We start from the raw sequence: 18,284 nt of genomic DNA on the forward strand, positions 1-18,284 counted from the left end.
GGTGGTAGCACTGTCTGGCACCCACATACACCTTCTCCCAGCACCCAGTTGGCTGTTGCATATGTCCAGGCATGTATGTGCTGGGGGGGTGTCAGCTCGTGCATTTTTGGGAACATGGGCTGTTTTCTGCCTTTGCAGATGGTAACTTGATGGTACCTGTTGCCTCAGCTCCTGCTCTTTGTGTGCTCACACTCAGGGTTTATCAGGCAAACTGGGAATCTGCCACATTAACACCTCGATGGTGGTGCTGGCAGGAGGGCATTTTTTGGGGGGCTAAAATCTGTAGTTTTCTAGTGCAGTATTGTATATATTCTTGGCTTTCTCCAGAACATCCCTACCTGTGACCTGTCTCCACCAGTTTAACCTTGCTTAACCAGCAATGGTGAAACCCCCCCATCTCCATCCAATGCTCTCCTCCATTCCTGCCCTGTCACTCCCCCCAAAAAGCAGAGGGGGACACTGAGATGTTGCAGAAGGAGCAGCAGCAGCGATCAGCCCTGCTATGGTCCAGCAGATGAAACAGGAACCAAACAGCAGAGCTAAAAAAAGTCCAGTGACCTAATCCAGTTTCCATGGTAACGTTGTAGATTAATGGCTTTTAGCTGTAATCTGAATGAGACGTATTGAACTTTCATATGATGATTTAGAGCCTCTTTATGTCCTGGATGACTTTGACTTCAAATCCATCAGTCAAGTGCACATAGAAGTATCTGCTTGTAAGGGTGGTGAAGTAACATCTGCTGATGCTGTTGCTAAAGCAGAAGTTAATATCACTGAGCATCGCGTGGGAGTAAACACCCTCGGCTGGTACAAGGGTGGTAGAGACAAGACAACGTGTAGTACCTGGGGAAATCATTTTAAACAATGTACTTCTGGGGAAAGTCATCTTAAACAATGTACTTCTGCCCTGCTCCTGGTGCCTTCTGACCTGATGTGGTATTGCTACAGAGGAAGTGGGATGGTTTAAAACCAGTAAAGAATATGGGTTTTGGGGGTTTTTTTGCCTCTAACTAACTCACTGCAGAGCTTGTTGGCAGCATGGCTCTGTCTCCTGACCTAGAGCTACAGTTAGTGGAGGTGTTTTGGAGTGGGCTTGGCCAAGGGTGAGTTGCTGGCCCTCCAGCTCTGCAGGCAGATGGGTCAAAAAGGAAAGCCAAAAGCACCAAAAGCTTCCCAGCTCATACGTGCTCTGGAAGATGTCCCATCACACTTATCATGGGTTCATTGCAGCTTAATTACCTGTTGTGGATGCACCTGGGTGGCATGGGATCAGATGGGGCAGTGGGATGGTGGTGTGCCATGGATGTGATCATATTCTGCTGTCATGTTGATGCTGGAGATTCAGCATGGGCTGAGCTCGTGTCCCAGCTTGCAGGCTGGCTGTGTACCAGACCTATGGGCTGCAGGAAACTGTTCTGCAATGGGAAAATAAGGTGCTGGGAGGAAAGGATAACCCAAACTCAACTGGTGGCTATACACAGCTCGTGATCTCCTCTGCATCCTTATCTCAACCATGGATACATCTAAGACAAGCACTGTGGTTTGCTTGGAGGGCAAATCTCTCCCTCCCTCCCTCCCCATCAATCTGCTGGACTCTGATCCATCACCTCTCCTGGGTCACTGGCAGGGCTTTGGGTGGCTTGTGCTGCAGCTGTGGTTTATCCCCATGGAAGCACCTTCCCTGCCAGAAACGGGCAGCATCAAAGAGCTGTGACTTGCCAGCCCAGCCTGTGGGGAGGGTGGAGATGAAAGCCTGGAGGCGATGCTGGAGCCCTGTAGCTCCTTTGATGCTGATCACGGAGTCTCTTTCATATGGGTGATGTTTTGCAATAGTAATAACTCAGGAACCTTTTGTTTTCTCCCCAGCACTGGAAGGCACGAGACAGCGAGGAGTATGAGGCTGAGGGTAAGAGCATTTGTATCTGCTTGTTCTCTTTCCAGCTTTGAAGATGAATTGGAGGAGCACTTTGGGATGGTCTCAGGCGAGCTGGATCATCAAATCATAGAATGATTTGGGTTGGAAGGGACCTTAAAGCTCATCCAGTCCCAACCCCCCTGCCAGCAGCAGGGACACCTTCCACTAGATCAGGATGTGCTGAGCAGTCCCAGCCTGGTGTGGTGCAGAGCTTGGGAAGGTGCACATGAGGCAAGCAAGCTCCGAGCTGGGAATTAAAGCTAAAGTGGGGCTTTTTGGAGGGCACAGTCTGATGCCTGACCCTCTCTGCCCTCTTTTCTCCCTCCTGTCTAATGCAAAGGCCATCCTGCAGGTCTCCCTGGTCCCAGCTCCTGCCTGGGGGCTGCTGGTGGTAGTGGAGCACGGTAGGCACTAGATGTCAGCACGGACCAGTCGTTAAATATTTCCTAATTGTCCCGTAAGAGAGAGCAGGGTGGCCCCTGGGCTTTGGCACTAACCCTCAGTGCACCCCACAAGACGTGTTTAGAGCTGAGCCATGCAACTTTTACTTGCTTCAACACCTCTTCCATATTTCAGCTGTTCTCTAACCCCCACCCCATCCAAAGGGACCATATTTTTGTCTCCAAAAGCTGCTTTTCCAGCCCCAGGGTGAGGTAGGGGGTGCAGGGAGGTGGTCTTGCAGCTGAGCAAGCTCTGGTTTGTGTCTAGTCAGTGCTTCCAGCTGGGTGAGATGGCATTCCAGGCATTTGCTGGAGGTAGAGGAAACGTGGGGTTTCTTTTTTCCTTCCCCTGAAGGGGTGTTTGGAAGTACTGAGATCAAAACATACAGTTTACATTGAAAGGGGATGGGAGTTTCAGGTGACTACACCTGGGTGTGACATTTATGGAGACAGGCAACCACTGAAGTTCTTGACCTGGTGAAGGTGTATATGGAGATAGGCAGCTTGCTCAGTCATCAAATGGTCTGGTTTGGAAGGGACCTTAAAGCTCATCCAGTCCCAACCCCCCTGCCAGCAGCAGGGACACCTTCCACTAGATCAGGATGTGCTGAGCAGTCCCAGCCTGGTGTGGTGCAGAGCTTGGGAAGGTGCACATGGGGCAAGCAAGCTCCGAGCTGGGAATTAAAGCTAAAGTGGGGCTTTTTGGAGGGCACAGTCTGATGCCTGACCCTCTCTGCCCTCTTTTCTCCCTCCTGTCTAATGCAAAGGCCATCCTGCAGGTCTCCCTGGTCCCAGCTCCTGCCTGGGGGCTGCTGGTGGTAGTGGAGCACGGTAGGCACTAGATGTCAGCACGGACCAGTCGTTAAATATTTCCTAATTGTCCCGTAAGAGAGAGCAGGGTGGCCCCTGGGCCCTGGCCACCAGCCCATGTTGGCCATTGGACTCATCCAAGTCCCCAGAGATCCTCCTGTGGGCCAGGACCACAGCCTCTCCCTGTGCCTGGATGCAGGGTTCCCTTGCCTGTGGTGGTACATGTGAGTTGAATGCTGAGCAGGATCTGTCACTTATGGTCAAGTGGGATAGCTGTGCTGATAGCTGTACCCCAAAATGACAAGGGTGCTCTGTGCAGGAGGAGTGAAGGCAAATGGTCCCATGGTGTCTGAGGAGGAGGGAGGGAGGGTCTGCTGTGGAGAACCCCCAGGTCCTCTGATGGTCACTCTTCTGCAGTGGATGGACAGAAACCAGAGTACTTTCCCCCATTTCCAGGGCAGCTGCGCTTCTGGAACCCAGATGATCTGAATGCTTCCCCTGGAACATCACTGCCCACCCCGGACTGGATAGAGGAGAAACTGCAGGAGGTCTGCAAACACCTTGGCATCTCCAGGGAAAGCCACCTGAACCGGAAAAAACTCATCTCCATTTGTGAGCAATACGGGCTCCAAACGGTGGCTGGGGAGGTAAGTGGCCACGTATGGACCCACTCACACCAGCACGTGCAGTTGGGTTTTGATGTGACCTCCACAAAGTCTGTCCTGAGGTTGAGCACAAGCCCAAAGCACAAGTGCTGGTTAACAGGTCGCTGCTTGGAAAGTGGTTTTTCAGCTCCACCTCGGGGCTTTCCAGCATATTTGTTGGTGTCAAACCATCAGACGTGGGAGGCTGCTCTAGCAGAGAAGGCATCTGCCAGCATTGCTGACACGGTGGCGTGCGTGTCTTCTCATGCAATCGTGGAGTAAACTGGAATTTAAAAACATATTCTAGATTCCAAGCATGTCTCCTTAATCTCAGGAATTTTCTAGCTAGACAATAAATATTCATAGATGGTTGCTTTGGACTTTGTGAAGGCCTGCGAGCTGTTTCTGTCCTGCAGGAAGAATCCACCAGAAAATTGTTTCTTTAGCAAAAAAAAAAAAAAAGTCTCTTGTCAATTTAGGATTTAGTTTTATTAAAAAAAAAAATCAGACTGTTTTGCATCTTAAAATCAGACGGCTTGTCATCATTTCCTTCATAAAGCGTGTTTCTGAGCAGATATTCCTTTGCAGCATTTATCATAGAATCACAGACTGGTTTGGGTTGGAAGGGATCTTAAAGCTCATCCAGTTCCAACCCCCCTGCCAGCAGCAGGGACACCTTCCACTAGACCAGGTTGCTCAAAGCCTCATCCAACCTGGCCTTAAACACTTCCAGGGAGGAGCAGCCACAGCTTCCTTGGGCAACCTGTTCCAGTGTCTGACCACCCTCACAGTGAAGAACTTCTTCCTAATCTCTAATCTAAACCTCCCCTCTTTCAGTTTAAACAACTTTCATTTGTAACAAGATGTTTTCAGGATATTAAGGTAGAAAATGGGGAAAAAAAACCAACCCAAACTGCAGACAAAGAAATAGCGAGGAACTAATCTGAACATCTCTGATCCTCATAAGGTTGGTCTTGCTTTTCAGAGAGCAGACTGCCCTGGAGCATAAACCAGATTTATTATAACCTTGCAGTGTCTTACTGTGGTTTGGGTTTTTTTTTGCCTGGTCACTTCACAAGCTGCTGGGGTTTTGGCATCTGTCTCACTCCCTGGCAGTGAATTCCTGAGCTCCCCCTGTCTCGAGAGCAGAATGAAACAAGGATTTTTTCATGTTGACTCACAGGATGGGGTCTAAGATGACCAGGAGCTTACACACTTCTGCAGACAGGATTTTCCTAGTGTATGTGGTTCTACAATTTTCAATATAAAGGTTGTTGTACTGGTGATAGGCTGATGCAGTGTACTGGGTAACACTGGTGAAACCCTGGCCCAGGTTGCCCAGAGAGGTGGTAGAAGCCCCATCCCTGGAAACATTCAAGATCAGGTTGGATGGGGCTCTGAGCAACCTGATCTGGTTGAAGATGTCCCTGGTTTTTTTGGTTTTTGGGGTTTTTTTGTAGAGCCTTGGGAATAGGATGTTTTCTGCTGTGCCAAATTGTTCTTGCAGTGGTTTTGGCAACAGCAGATGTAAATTTTCTCCCCTGCTGCTTGCAGGTGCTTGAAGAGGTGCTCCATAACCTGGAGGAAGATGACACCATGAGCATAGAGGACTTCTTCTATGGCTTATTTAAAAATGGAAAGTCGCTGACACCCTCGGCATCTACTCCGTACAGACAGCTGAAACGACACCTCTCCATGCAGGTGAGAAACCAGGTGGATCCTGGGGTAAAAACAGGAGGAGGAGGAGAAGTCCTGACCAAATCCACTTAGCCTGTCTCCCCTTCTCCCTCCACACTTGTCCCTGTGGTGGGGCAGCTTGGAGGTGGTGGCAGTGACCTGCTGCTCCCCTGCTCTGCCCTGCCAGGGAACAAAGCTGGGACAGGGATGTCCTGGTGAGAACACCAGCACCGTGAGCACAACTGCCACCATCCCGAGCAAGAGGGGTGGTCTGGGGTAGACTGGAGATCATGGGTGTGCAAGTCTCACATCTGTAATTTCTTTTTTGAGAGAGACAGTTTGAAATCTACTACCCATCTTTGCCTGGAAGCTGAGATCTGTAGCAGAAACACCCATGCATATGTCCCCTGCAGTGTTTTTTAGGGGAGGTGACACTTGAAACCACAAATGGATAATGGAAAACACTTCTGGAGCATTGAGGGCAGCTCTGAAACTGTTCCTCCTCGGCTTTATTTTAAATCTGAAGCCCTGTGGTGCCGTGAGGTCAGCAGCAAAGCTTCTGCCAGGTGTTTGCTTGGCAGTGAGGAAAGCAGACCGTAATCCTTAACATCCAGAGTACTGCTAGCAAAATTACATTTATGAGCCTTTCTGGTGGTGGGGTGGGCAGATGCCTGGCTCTGCCCGTGCCCCATCACACCCTCTCCCCTCTCCCATCAGTCCTTCGATGAAAGCGGGAGGCGCACGACCACCCCCTCAGCCATGCCCAGCACCATCGGCTTCTGCCTCTTCTCCAGCCTGGATGATGGGATGGGCTACAGCTGCGTGGAGAGCATCCTGGACTGCTGGCACCAGGAGGGCATTGAGAACAGCCAGGAGATCCTGAAGGTGAGCTCCATCTCACCTTTTTTATTTGCTTTCCTTTCCCCCCCACCCACCCAAGTGGACTATAGCTGGATTATATTTTTTTTTCCCCTTCAAAATTCCCAGTGCGAGCAACAAGAGTCTCAACTGCTCTGGGAAATTTCCAATCATTTCCTTTATTGAAACGATACCAGAGAGCTAGAAGTTAATGATAAAAATGTAACGTGACCTCCAGCTTAGCTCGAGGAGGTCACCTATATTTGTAGAAAGCAATTTAATTCTTTTACTTCACTAATAGCTGCACCTACAAACCTTGTAGCACTGGAATGACCCGAATTATTGCTTGCACTGAGGTAGAGGACAGCACTGGAAACCCTGCCCACAGCTTCGGGTTTTCTTATAAAATAAAATAGAAATATAAATTTATTATATAGTAGAAGGTGCAAATCGGATACCTGAAGTAAACCCCATCCCTGTTGGTGGATGGGAGAAGATAATTTCACGTGTCTCTTCTGACACGGCCGCTGATTTCCCGGTAGCAATGATGGCAGATTTCTCTTGGTGTTTAATGTCCACGTGGATGTTGAACATCCAGGTTGTCATCAACTCAGCTGTTGCTCAGGCTTTAAAACTTATTTGTAGCCTGGGCTGGTGCAGACCAGCTTGATCACTTTTCTTCACTGTGAGGGTGGTGAGACAGTGTCCCAGGTTGTCCAGAGAAGCTGTGGCTGCTCCTCCCTGGAAGTGTTGAAGGCCAGGCTGGATGAGGCTTTGAGCAACCTGGTCTAGAGGAAGGTGTCCCTGCTGCTGGCAGGGGGGTTGGAACTGGATGAGCTTTAATGTCCCTTCCAAACCCAAACCAGTCTGTGATTCCATGATCACCTGGTACCGCTTCACCAGGCTTGCGTGGTATGCCTTTGCCTCCTCTTCTACTTCTTGCTTTCCACTGGTAACTTGCTTTTTTTACTGGTGTCACTGGGGTGGTTTCTCTGGCATTTCAGCCCCACCACCAGCCCTGCTGCACCCTGCTTTGTCCTCCTGCAGAGTTAGGTTGAAGGAAATCATGAGTTGGTTTTGTTGAATGTCAACATCTTCACCCGCTTTCTTGCAGCCTTTGAATATGTGAAAAGGCCAGTAGAGTTAGGTGCTCTAGAGAATTAATATTTTTAATCAAGCATGGGCTTAATTTCCTGTTGGTCTTGCAGCACAAGCAGGATGCTTTCCATCTCCACAGCCAGCAGCAGCTCTTTAACATAGGAAGGTGGCAGAGATGTCTGGTTTATTGCCCCAAAGCCATTTCTGACAGATTAATCAGCAAGCAACGCTCTCTTTACCTCACCCTCCTCATTTTATTCTGTCACTTCGTGTCGGAATGTCTCCAGGCTCCTGCAGGGCACAAAAGCTTGTTCTGCTCTAACGATGTGTTGTTTTGCAGGCTTTGGATTTCAGCTTGGATGGGAAGGTGAACCTGACAGAGCTGACGCTGGCGCTAGAAAACGAGCTTTTAATAACCAAGAATGGAGTCTACCAGGCAGCCTTGGCAAGCTTCAAAACAGAGATCAGATACTTGCTGTAAGTCACCAGGATCACTGGCTCTGCTGCTTCCTCGCTGCCCTCTCCATCTGGCCAAGCCAAAGCTTAAGTAGCAGCTGATTGATGGTTCATAGCACTTCTCTGAGGGCATCGGCGTGGTGCTGCTGTTGTGCTGGATGGATTGGTTCTGTGTCAGCTTGGTCAGATTGCAACTCTCATTTTGTGTGGTTAAAGCACTCAAACCCAACTATTGCAGAAAAAGAGACTTTTTTAAAAACTTACTTTGTTTTAAATCAAAGCAGTAGGCTGTTCCCAGCCCTGTTCTGCAGTCTGGAAATGGTCATTGCAATCTGCAGTGGTCATGGATGGCCAAGGAATGCAAAACAAGTCAGAGGCTGGTGCAACATGATAAGCAGAGCCTCTAATTCTTACTGATTTCTCCCAGTAGCATTACGTAGGTTTTGCCATGTGATAGAGGTCTGGGTGAGGTACACAACCATCATGCACCCCAACTTTTTTCATTTGAAAGTCAACATGATGGAAACAACCTCAAATTGCGCCCAGGGCAGTTGAGATGGGATGTGAGGAAGAATTTCTTTGCTGAAAGGGTTCTGAGGCATTGGAAGGGGTTGCCCAGGGCAGTGGTGGAGTCCCCATCCCTGGAGGGATTGAAGAGTCGTGTAGACACAGTGCTGAGGGACATGGGTTAGTCATAGGGGACTTGTCAGTGTTGGGTTCATAGTTGGACTCGATGATCTTAAAGGGCTTTTCCAATCCAGGCAATTCTGGGATTCTGTGATTTTGCACTGGACTTGCTGTGCAGGCTTCTCCAGTGAGAGAGTGTAGGATATATACATTGCCCTGTATTTATTTCCCTGTATCTTCATTAATTGATAAAATATATATATATATGTACTACCTAAGCTCAGATATATCTTCCAACACACCAGTGGATCATTTTGTCTACCCTGCTTTGGAGACCCCTGCTCTAAGCATTGCACCCAGAGTTTTGTACCAGGTTGGATGTAGTGTAAGGATGAAGTGGTAAAGGTAATCATAGAATCACAGACTGGTTTGGGTTGGAAGGGACCTAAAGTTCCAACCCACCTGCCATCATCAGGGACACCTTCCACTAGACCAGGTTGGTCAAATAATAATGAATGATAATAAATGGTAATAAAATGATGAGAACAAGTAAATGGGGCAGAAAGTGGCCTGGCAAAATGGCATAGCATGGCAATTTGGGGGGCTAAACCACAGCTGAGGAATTCATGTGTTGAGGTCTTGGGACCTATGGGGATATAGGTCCCTATGATCACTTAGGGCCACAAAAATGATGCGAGGGCTGGAGCAGCTCTGCTGTGAGGACAGGCTGAGAGAGTTGGGGCTGTTCAGCCTGGAGAAGAGAAGGCTCCAGAAAGAGACTTTACTGCACCTTTCAATACTTAAAGGGTTGATAAGAAAGATGGGGACAGACTTTTCAGCAGGGCCTGTAGCGATAGGAGAAGGGGAAATGGTTTTAAACTAAAAGAGGGGAGATTCAGACTGGATGTAAGGAAGAAATTGTTTACAATGAGGGTGGTGAAACCCTGGCCCAGGTTGCCCAGAGAGGTGGTAGAAGCTCCATCCCTGGAAACATTCCGGGTCAGGTTGGACAGGGCTCTGAGCAACCTGATGTGGTTGAAGATGTCCCTGCTCACTGCAGGGGGTTGGACTAGATGGCCTGGAAAGGTCCCTTCCAACCCAAACCAGCCTGTGATTCTATATCAAGACGGGTTCAGAGCCACATGTGCCAAGTTCATATCTAGTGACTAATTGCAGTGGATAATAAGACCTTTGCAGAGCTTTTGGAGCTGTTCTTCTCTGACAAGCCTCTTGCATGTACATTCTTTGGGGGAGCTGGGATGGGTGACCTAATCCAGGCTGGTTGTGCTTCCCCTAGGGAGAGGGTCGACCAAGTAGCCAGAGAGAAAGAGAAGCTGCGGTCAGACTTGGAAAAAGCTGAAAAGCTGAAATCCCTGATGGCCTCTGAAGTGGACGACCACCACGCTGCCATTGAGCGGCGGAACGAGTACAACCTCAGGTACAGTGTCCCAGTCCACCCTTCCCCTCCTCTTCAGCATCACTGCCATGGGGTTGCAGGGACTCGGTGATGGAGGTAGTGGCTTCGTGCCTGCTGATTGCCACCAAGCTTTATTTGCTGCCTCCTTCTTCTTACGAGCATTTCTCACCTCCCATACCTTCATAGGAAGCTGGACGAGGAGTACAAGGACCGAATTGCAGCTTTAAAGAACGAGCTCCGGAGGGAGAGGGAGCAAATCCTGCAGCAAGCTAATAAACAGCGGCTGGAACTGGAGCAGGAGATAGACAAGCTGAAAACTGATGAGAACTACCTCCGGGACCGCCTGGCCCTTTCCCTGAAGGTAATGGGGACCCCCAAATGGTGCTTGTCCCCCAAAAGGCGAGGATGCCCAGAACTGGGGAGCAGTGCTTGCAATGTGCTCCTCGTTGAGAGGATGTGTTAGGATGCCTGTTGAGCTAACTGAAAGAAATTTCAGCAGCAAGATAGAGGCTTATCCATGAAAATTGGGTTTTTTGGGTCACCTCAATAGGTGACTCCTTGGATTTGTGAGGCTCCAGTTCAGATCTCTGCTGCTAAGTGCAGAGTCTGTGTGTGTACAGCTATCAGGTGGGCTGTCTGCCTTGCTGGCTGCTTGGCTGTCCAGCCAGGAAATAATATAACTTGATGATATTTAAAATAATTGCTTAAAAAAGAATAAAATCTGTAAAGCAAGTTTGCTGTTGTTCCTTTGGATAAACTATCTGCTGTCTAATGCAGTGGTATCATTCACCTGTGACCCCAGATTCACATCCTTTTCCAACATTGTTTTTTTAGAAAGCACTGAAGTCACAAATTTTTTCTGAATGTGATAGAAAAAAAGTTGTGACTTGAGTGTTTCTTAACTGCATAACCATATAATTTTATTATTTTTTTAAATGAGCAAAAATTAATGGTAATAGTGTTATCTTACAATGCCAAAAATTGCTGCTTTCTCATGGCAAGAGGGGTTGTATGTGCGTGGGTAACAAATTCCCAATTCTTCTCTTTGGCTTGAAGCTTGTAACAGTGTCGTGCTCTGACTTGAGTGGGTGACTGCTCTGTTCTAATGAGTTACCACGTGCTAATGTTTTCCTTCTCCAAATGCTGAGGTTGTTTGGGGGGGGGTTTGTTTGGTCCAGGAAAACAGCCGTCTGGAAAACGAGTTATTGGAAATGGGAGAGAAACTGGCCGAGTATGAAAGTTTGGCAAGCAAACTGCAGAGGAACTTGGAAAACGTCCTGGCTGAGAAGGTAAATCCTCCTCTTCTCAGTATGTGCCCAGAATTAAATTGCTTTTTGATACTCGAGCTAATGATTTAATTAATAGCCAGAGGCTCCTGGGGTCCCTATCTAGATGTGACCAAACCTACCTTGTTGATATGGACTGCCTGCCTGCCTGACTTCATTAAGGAAATTAAAGATATTCCACCTTAGTTGTCCTTTTATCCTAATTAACAGCAGGGAGTGTTACAGTGAAGCAATCATCCTGCAGATCTGCAGGGATATTTTTTTATCCTAGCCCATAGTTTTGGCTGGACCCAATGTGCAGGTCCTTCCTAGGGAAGATGCTAGATGAGGTGTTGGGTGTTACATGGCTGATGTGAGGTGAGAATCGAGGTGAACAGCTGATCATGGTTGTATTACAGTGAACTCATCAGAATATCAGCTTCTCCAAAGGCATTGCAGTGTGTGTGCATCTATAGATGAAGGTTTATATACTGGATTTCTCACCCAGCATCTCTTTTCCAGACTTCTTTAAAGCTGGGTTTATTTATCAAATGGGAGATGTGCATATGCTCAGCTAGAAAGCTGTGTTCTAAAATCAAAGTTAGCTGGAGAGCTGTGGTGAGAGGGCAGCTAGTATTTGTGAGGGGGGTTGCTGATTGTCCCCTACCAGCAAAGAAGCAGAGCTTCTGTATTTAAAATAAATGAAAAAACCCCAAGGAGAGAGGGTGCAGGATGGCTTGTGAATGGTATCTGGGTGTCCTGGTTTTGCTAGGATAGAGTTAAGTTTCTCCTTAGTAATCAGAATAGCTGTGGTTTGGTTTCAGTGTAAGGCTTGTTATGAGAGGAATGTTGAGAAGGTGCTGATGTTGAGTTGCTGCTGGAGCTCAAGGCCACCGTGTTTGGCTGGGTCACAGCTGCATCAGGACTGGGAGGGAGAAGTGCAGTGAACAGCAAAACCCAAACTGGCATTTGGATGTGCCAGTGAGATATTCCAGATCATGTCATGTTATGTTCAGTATATTAACTGGGATTGACTGGAAAGGGCGGGGGGGGACTCTCTCTGGCTTTGGCTCGGGCTCTGGCTTTCCTGGGATTGCAGTTTCGGGTCGGGATTGTGGCTCCTGCGGGATCGTGATCTGGGAACGGGCCGGGCTGGGTGGGTGGGTGGTGAGCAATGGCACTGGGTGTCACTCATTTGCATATTTTATTACTGTTATTATTATCACTACTATTTTAATATTAGGGGTTTTTTTAAGTTTTCTTTTATTTCTATTATTAAACTGTTTTTATCTCTCCCTACAAGTCTCCTTATCCTTTCCCCCCAGTACTCTCCCCTGGGGGTGGGGGGTAAGTGGGTGAACGGCTGTGTTGGCTGCTGGCCACGGGCCATCCCAGTGGAACCATCACACTGGTTTGTGATGAGCAGGGCTGTTTGCTGGATGATTAACTGGATCCTGTTGGTGCTGTTTCAGTTTGGTGACCTGGATCCCAGCAGCGCAGAGTTTTTCCTGCAGGAGGAGAGACTGACGCAGATGAGGAGCGAGTATGAGCGGCAGTGCAGAGTAAGTGGAGCCCAGGGCTGGAGACCCAGCACCCGTCTGCCCACGTTCACCAAGAACAGCCTGGCTGCAAACAGCAGCCTGGAGCAGCTGTAGAATGCTGCTGGTTTTCCTATGGAATGGCTTTTTTTACATTATTCCAAGTTTTTGAGGGGTGGAAAAAGCTCTTGCCACAGAGGCAACTGGCTGAGCCAAGAGGATGAGGTGCCACCAGGATGGGTTTGGATTGGGTCAATGGAGCTTCCTTCATTTTCCAGCTGTACATCAGGCTTCACTCCCAGCACAGTTGTGCACTTGTAGGTTGTTTTTTTTTAATTTATGAAATAAACTTAGCTCTAATTTGAATTCAGAGTTACAGGAATGAACAGCAGAAATAAGATATACCTGAGTGTTGGTGGTTTCCAAGCCAGCAGTGTTTTCTTAAAACTGAAAATATAAAGCTTGTCTTCACCTCCCCAAATCTTGCATGGCTGAAATACTTCAAGGTGGGCCTGCAAGTATGTATTTACACATCTACTTTCTGATGATTCCTAAGGTTACCAGCATTTGGCTCATCTGTTCTGCACAATCCTTTTAGTTCAGTAAAGGACTGCCTTGGGAAAAGGCTGTCTGATCTGAAACAGCACGAGAGCTCTCTTAGGAAGCTGCAGTTTGGAAGCAAAAACTTCCTGGAAATATTTGCTGAATTGATACTTATGGGATCATAGAATCATCTAATGGTTTGGGTGGAAAGGGACCTTAAAGCTCATCCAGTTCCAACCCCCCTGCCATCAGCAGGGACACCTTCCACTAGACCAGGTTGCTCAAAGCCTCATCCAACCTGGCCACAAACACTTCCAGGGAGGAGCAGCCACAGCTTCTCTGGCCAACCTGGGACACTCTCATCATCCTCACACCAAAGAATTTCTTCCTCACATCTCATCTCCATCTCCCCTCTGCCAGTGTAAAGCCATTAAAAAGCCGTACTTCTTGATAATAAGTTGCTTGATTATGCAGTTGATTTTTTTTTAAGTACCATGAGCTCTGAATCAGTATTCCAGGTTCACTTTCTGAACCACTGAAATCTGCAGAACTGTGTGTTTACACATTCAGAGACTCATTTTCCTCAATAAACACTGTTCGTTGAGCTGAGCACATGGCACTTGGCACAAACACTGGGGATATTCCGCTGGCAAGTGGGCAGAAGCACCAGATGGTAAATGTGGTAATGAGGACATCTCTTTCCTAATTTGATCTTTTGCTTCTGATTTGATTTATTTTTTTTCCAAGTAGATGCTGTTTGAGGAGGTATTTCTCAACTGTTTGAAAATGTTCCTAAGCTCTTGTTTAAAAAAAGGTTGTAGGAAGAAGGAGTGAAGTGGCAGGTCCTGGAGCAAAATATACTTTAGAGGCAGAATATATATATATGGGCTCTCGGTCTGAAGAAGGTTCTGCTCTGTTATTAAGAAACACATCTGTTACTTGCACAGGTTGGAACCTGGAGAAGGGTGTTGTTTTGCTGATGGGAGGATGACTGAACTGTGGCATGATGGCAGGATTATTGACAAGTCTTTACCTACTGCAATTCCCTCCTAAATATCTCATCATGGGAGCGTGTTGACATACAGATGCTCATCTGCTTTGGTTGCTTTCACTCAGGCTTCTTTTTCCCTCTCTTCTCAGGAGCTGCAGGACCAGATAGATGAGCTGCACTCGGAGCTGGAGGAGTACCGTGCCCAAGGCAAAGTGCTCAGGCCCTCGCTGAAAAATTCCCTGTCAGAAGAGTTTGACATTGATATAAAAAGTCATGGCAATAGTGGTATTGAGCCTGACCAAGGTAAAGCACATCTCCTACATGACCAACCTCTGTGCTGTAGGCATTTATGATAAATCTTAGAGGCAATTATGCAAAAACTTTCCCAAACCTTCACCGTGAGATTGAAACACCCACCTCTGTTTTGCTATTGAAGTGCAATGTGACTGCTGTTCTATTTTCAGAGCTGAAATTAATGTTTGTAGTTTCTTGTCTGTGTGTGTGAGATGGGAATTTGAGAGCTGCGAGTAGCTGCCTAAACAAATTTGAATTGATGAAATAATTCTGTTGAGAATGTGTATCTCTGGGCTTCAAGGATATGTATATAATTCTTTTTAAAGGACTTGGTTCAGAAGACTGCAACCCATTAAATATGAGTATAGAGGCAGAAATGGCTATTGAACAAATGAAGGAGCAACATCACAGGGATCTGCATCACCTTAAACAGGAGCTTGAAGATACAGTAAGCTATTTTCACTTAAAATGAAACTTCATAACATTTCCAGCCTTTTCATGTGGGTGGGATGGTCTTGGAGAAGGACTTTTTATTCCTTGTCAAATTATAGCCTTTCTGTGAATTTGAGCCTCTGCTTTCCCTGCTCCTTCTGCATGTTGCTGTGTGCTGGAGAAGGCTGGATGAAGGGAGCAGCAGATCCTCACGCTGCTCCTTTCCCAGGCAATATTGCATTTCCTGTCTTGAAAGCCTGCTACATCTGAATTAGCCACTTCAAAAAAAAACCTGCTGGCACGGGATAATTATGGGTTAGCGAGGCTGCTGGCAGGAGCTGGCGTTGGGAAATGCTATGTTTGTGCAGCCTGGTGGTGTTGAAATGAGATCTGTGCTGTGGGAGTGTGGAAACTCTGCTGCTGTTATACTGGTGTTGCTGAAATTACGCAGTCGCTCCCCATTTTCTGGGTGTCTGTCTGCAGATTAACCTTGTCACACGTGCAGAAATATCTCCATTGGCTTGACGTGGAGAAAGCCTGGCTCTGGATGGGCTTATGAGGCTGGGGCAGCTCCACTCCTGTCTATTGTGCCAGGGTGAGGTGGCCCAGCACAACACCTATCACCTATGTGACACTAGTGTCCCTGGCAGGGTCACCTGTGTGTTTTCCAGCAAGTGAGACCTACCTGGCTCTGTAGGTGAGGGGCACTGGTGTAGAGATGCCAGGCTTGTGCCATGAGAGTCAGTTCTGGACCAGAAGTTGGGAGTCCCATCAGGCTTCCACTGCATCTGTTGGAGCAGTGCCTGCCTCTAGATGAGAGATGGTTTATAATTATAATTGTTATAGAACTATAATCTAATCATTTCATGTCTGGTATGACATAGGGACACAAACTGTATTGTGATGGAGCTGGGATGGGAGTGGGAGAAGGGAATTGATTAAAATATTACCCCAAAATCATTACTTTTCCTTAAGGTTTTGTTTCATGGGACTTGTGTAAAAATAATTTTAAAAAAAAACAAACCAAAACACCCCAAACAAAATAAATTCCAAAGAAAACAAACAAAGAAGAAAACCCCAACCTTTTTTAAAAGGAAAGGCCTCATCTGCCTCTTAATTTCTTTAAAAAAAGGTTGTAGGAAGAAGGAATAAAGTGGAAGGTCCCTGAGCATGATATACTTTAGAGGCAGAATATATACAGAAAAAGTAATCAGTGAAATAAGGAGTCCACTTGCAATTTGCCAAACTGACTTAGGACTTGTAAAAGTTGTTAGTGGCTTCTCTTTTTTTTTTTTCTCTCCTCACCCCCCCTCCAAATTTGCTTAATGGGAAAGCATGAATTTCACTGGTTTCTACATAATAATCATCTTTATCCCCATAAGAAATTAAGCTGAGCACTTTAGCATTCTTTACAGGGGAAATCAATATAAGATGCTGATGTGCAAATCAAGATATTCTGTAAAATATATGGAAATATGTAATATATAAAGTTGAGAAAACACCTCTGTAGAACACTCTGTGTAGAGAATGACCCAATCCAATCTCTTTTCCTTCTTGTAGGTGAGCCATTACGTAAAGCAGCTGGATGAGACAAAAACCCACTGCGAAAAGGAGCAAGAGGATATGAGGAATAAACATAACGAAGAGATACATGTCATGGAAAAGCAAATAACTTGCCTTAAAAATCAAATTGTAGAGCTGCAAGGAGAGGCAGCGCTGCTGAGAGAACAGCAAGAAAAGCTTGACTGTAAATATAATGATGAGAAAAACAAATTACAAATGCATTTTGATGAGGAAAAAGCCAATCTGCAAGAGCTATTGAGGCAGGAGCACGAAGAAGACGTTAGAGCCAGGCTGGAGCAGGTAAATGAGAAGTTTAGTCAAGAACGGGAAGAACTGATTCAAAACGGTGTCTGGGTGGAAGAAAAGATGAGAGTTTTAGTGCAGACACTGCAGGAAGAGAAAGGAGAGCTGGAACGTGGCTTTCACGAGGAGCTGAAAAGGCTGGCGGAGGTGCACGCCCTGGAGAAGGAAGAGCTCCAGCGAGAGCTGCTGAGGAAGTACAAGCAGGAGCTGGAGGAGGAGAGGTGAGTGTCACCGCTGGCGGGGACGGTAGTGGTGTGCGCTGACCTTGATGGCTTGGTGAGGTGACCTCGGTGAACCTAGTGCAGGAATGACTCCTGATGCTTAAATCAAGTACAGTGCTGTTACCTGTTCTATTCCTGAACGCTGGGCTGCTCTCCAGGGGCTTTTTCTTCTGACCTTGCTCAAGCAGATATTGATATTGATTTTTAGCTCACCCAGAGGCAACAATAGTGTTACAGCATAACCAGACATGATTAACTTGAGCTCTGTTGAGGATCCCTGTGCTTTACAAATCCTTGCTTTGTACTTTTAAAGCATTTGGATTTTCAGAGTTGTTCTTTTCTGAAGAACTAAAGGGAATCGAGTAAATACTTTTAACCAGGATCGAGTGTCAAATAAACTGAAACCATCCCGGGGTGACAGGGAGAGATGGGGGTAAGAACATCTGCCCCTACAAAGCTGATCCCAAGAGTAGAAGGGCTTATATTGTACATGAAACCTTTTCTGAGGACACTTCACGAGTTATGCTTTTTCAAAGCAATTAGATTTTTATCTTTGAAGTCTCACCAAATTGCCTGAAATTTAACTTGGGCTCTCAGAAACACCCATCAAATAGTACTTCATCTAAAACTCAATGAAAAAGTAATTTTACAGCTTGTTCTATTCAGCCTAAAAAGCCATTTGAATCTCTTTGAGTTAGCCCAGACTTTAGTAATACATTATGTTAACCATGTTTAGGAAAAAAATGGAAGGTGACTATAACAGAAGAGTATCTCACGCAGAAACTCAGTTTTCTGTCGACACACAAATACTTGTGAATAAATATGAAGAAACAATCCAAAACCTGGAAGGACGTTACCAGCGAGAGTTGCATGAACTTGCCGAACAGCAAAGAGAGGAGAAATCTCAGTGGGAGTTTGAAAAGGATGAAATTGCTCAGGAGGTTGCTGAAGCCCATGAGCAACTGAAGGAAAGTCTGGCAAATGAAAAAGCTGTTTCTTCTGCCCTGACCCAGGAGAAAGATCTCCTGGAGAAAAACTTCAAGGAAGAAGTGAACAAGCTTGTGTGTGAGAGGGAGAAGCTTCAAAAGGAGCTGCAAGACCTGAGGAATGCTACTGAGAAGCAAGAGAAAAAGCTGAATGATAAAATAACGCAGCTCCAAAACGACCATGAAAAAGAGCTGAAGAACAAGGA

At 46.7% G+C, this 18,284-nt stretch overlaps 1 protein-coding gene across 1 annotated transcript in view; it reads left to right on the top strand.

Moving 5' to 3' along the window:
• Positions 1 to 1,866: 1,866 nt before the first annotated feature.
• Positions 1,867 to 18,284, top strand: part of NIN (ninein) — a gene marked incomplete at its 5' end in the record, with an annotated part of 24,260 nt that continues 7,842 nt past the window's right edge. The window contains 13 exons of the mRNA XM_010170896.1: positions 1,867 to 1,906; positions 3,622 to 3,812; positions 5,364 to 5,510; positions 6,204 to 6,371; positions 7,783 to 7,919; positions 9,823 to 9,963; positions 10,129 to 10,303; positions 11,121 to 11,231; positions 12,680 to 12,769; positions 14,429 to 14,582; positions 14,900 to 15,021; positions 16,566 to 17,092; positions 17,829 to 18,284. The exon at positions 17,829 to 18,284 is cut by the window's right edge and continues 1,596 nt beyond it. Coding sequence (XP_010169198.1) covers positions 1,867 to 1,906; positions 3,622 to 3,812; positions 5,364 to 5,510; positions 6,204 to 6,371; positions 7,783 to 7,919; positions 9,823 to 9,963; positions 10,129 to 10,303; positions 11,121 to 11,231; positions 12,680 to 12,769; positions 14,429 to 14,582; positions 14,900 to 15,021; positions 16,566 to 17,092; positions 17,829 to 18,284 — 2,459 coding nt within the window. The remainder of the gene's footprint in view (positions 1,907 to 3,621; positions 3,813 to 5,363; positions 5,511 to 6,203; positions 6,372 to 7,782; positions 7,920 to 9,822; positions 9,964 to 10,128; positions 10,304 to 11,120; positions 11,232 to 12,679; positions 12,770 to 14,428; positions 14,583 to 14,899; positions 15,022 to 16,565; positions 17,093 to 17,828) is intronic.

This window comes from Antrostomus carolinensis, unplaced genomic scaffold (genome assembly GCF_000700745.2).
Source record: "Antrostomus carolinensis isolate BGI_N321 unplaced genomic scaffold, ASM70074v2 scaffold21536, whole genome shotgun sequence".
NCBI classification, from domain to species: domain Eukaryota; kingdom Metazoa; phylum Chordata; class Aves; order Caprimulgiformes; family Caprimulgidae; genus Antrostomus; species Antrostomus carolinensis.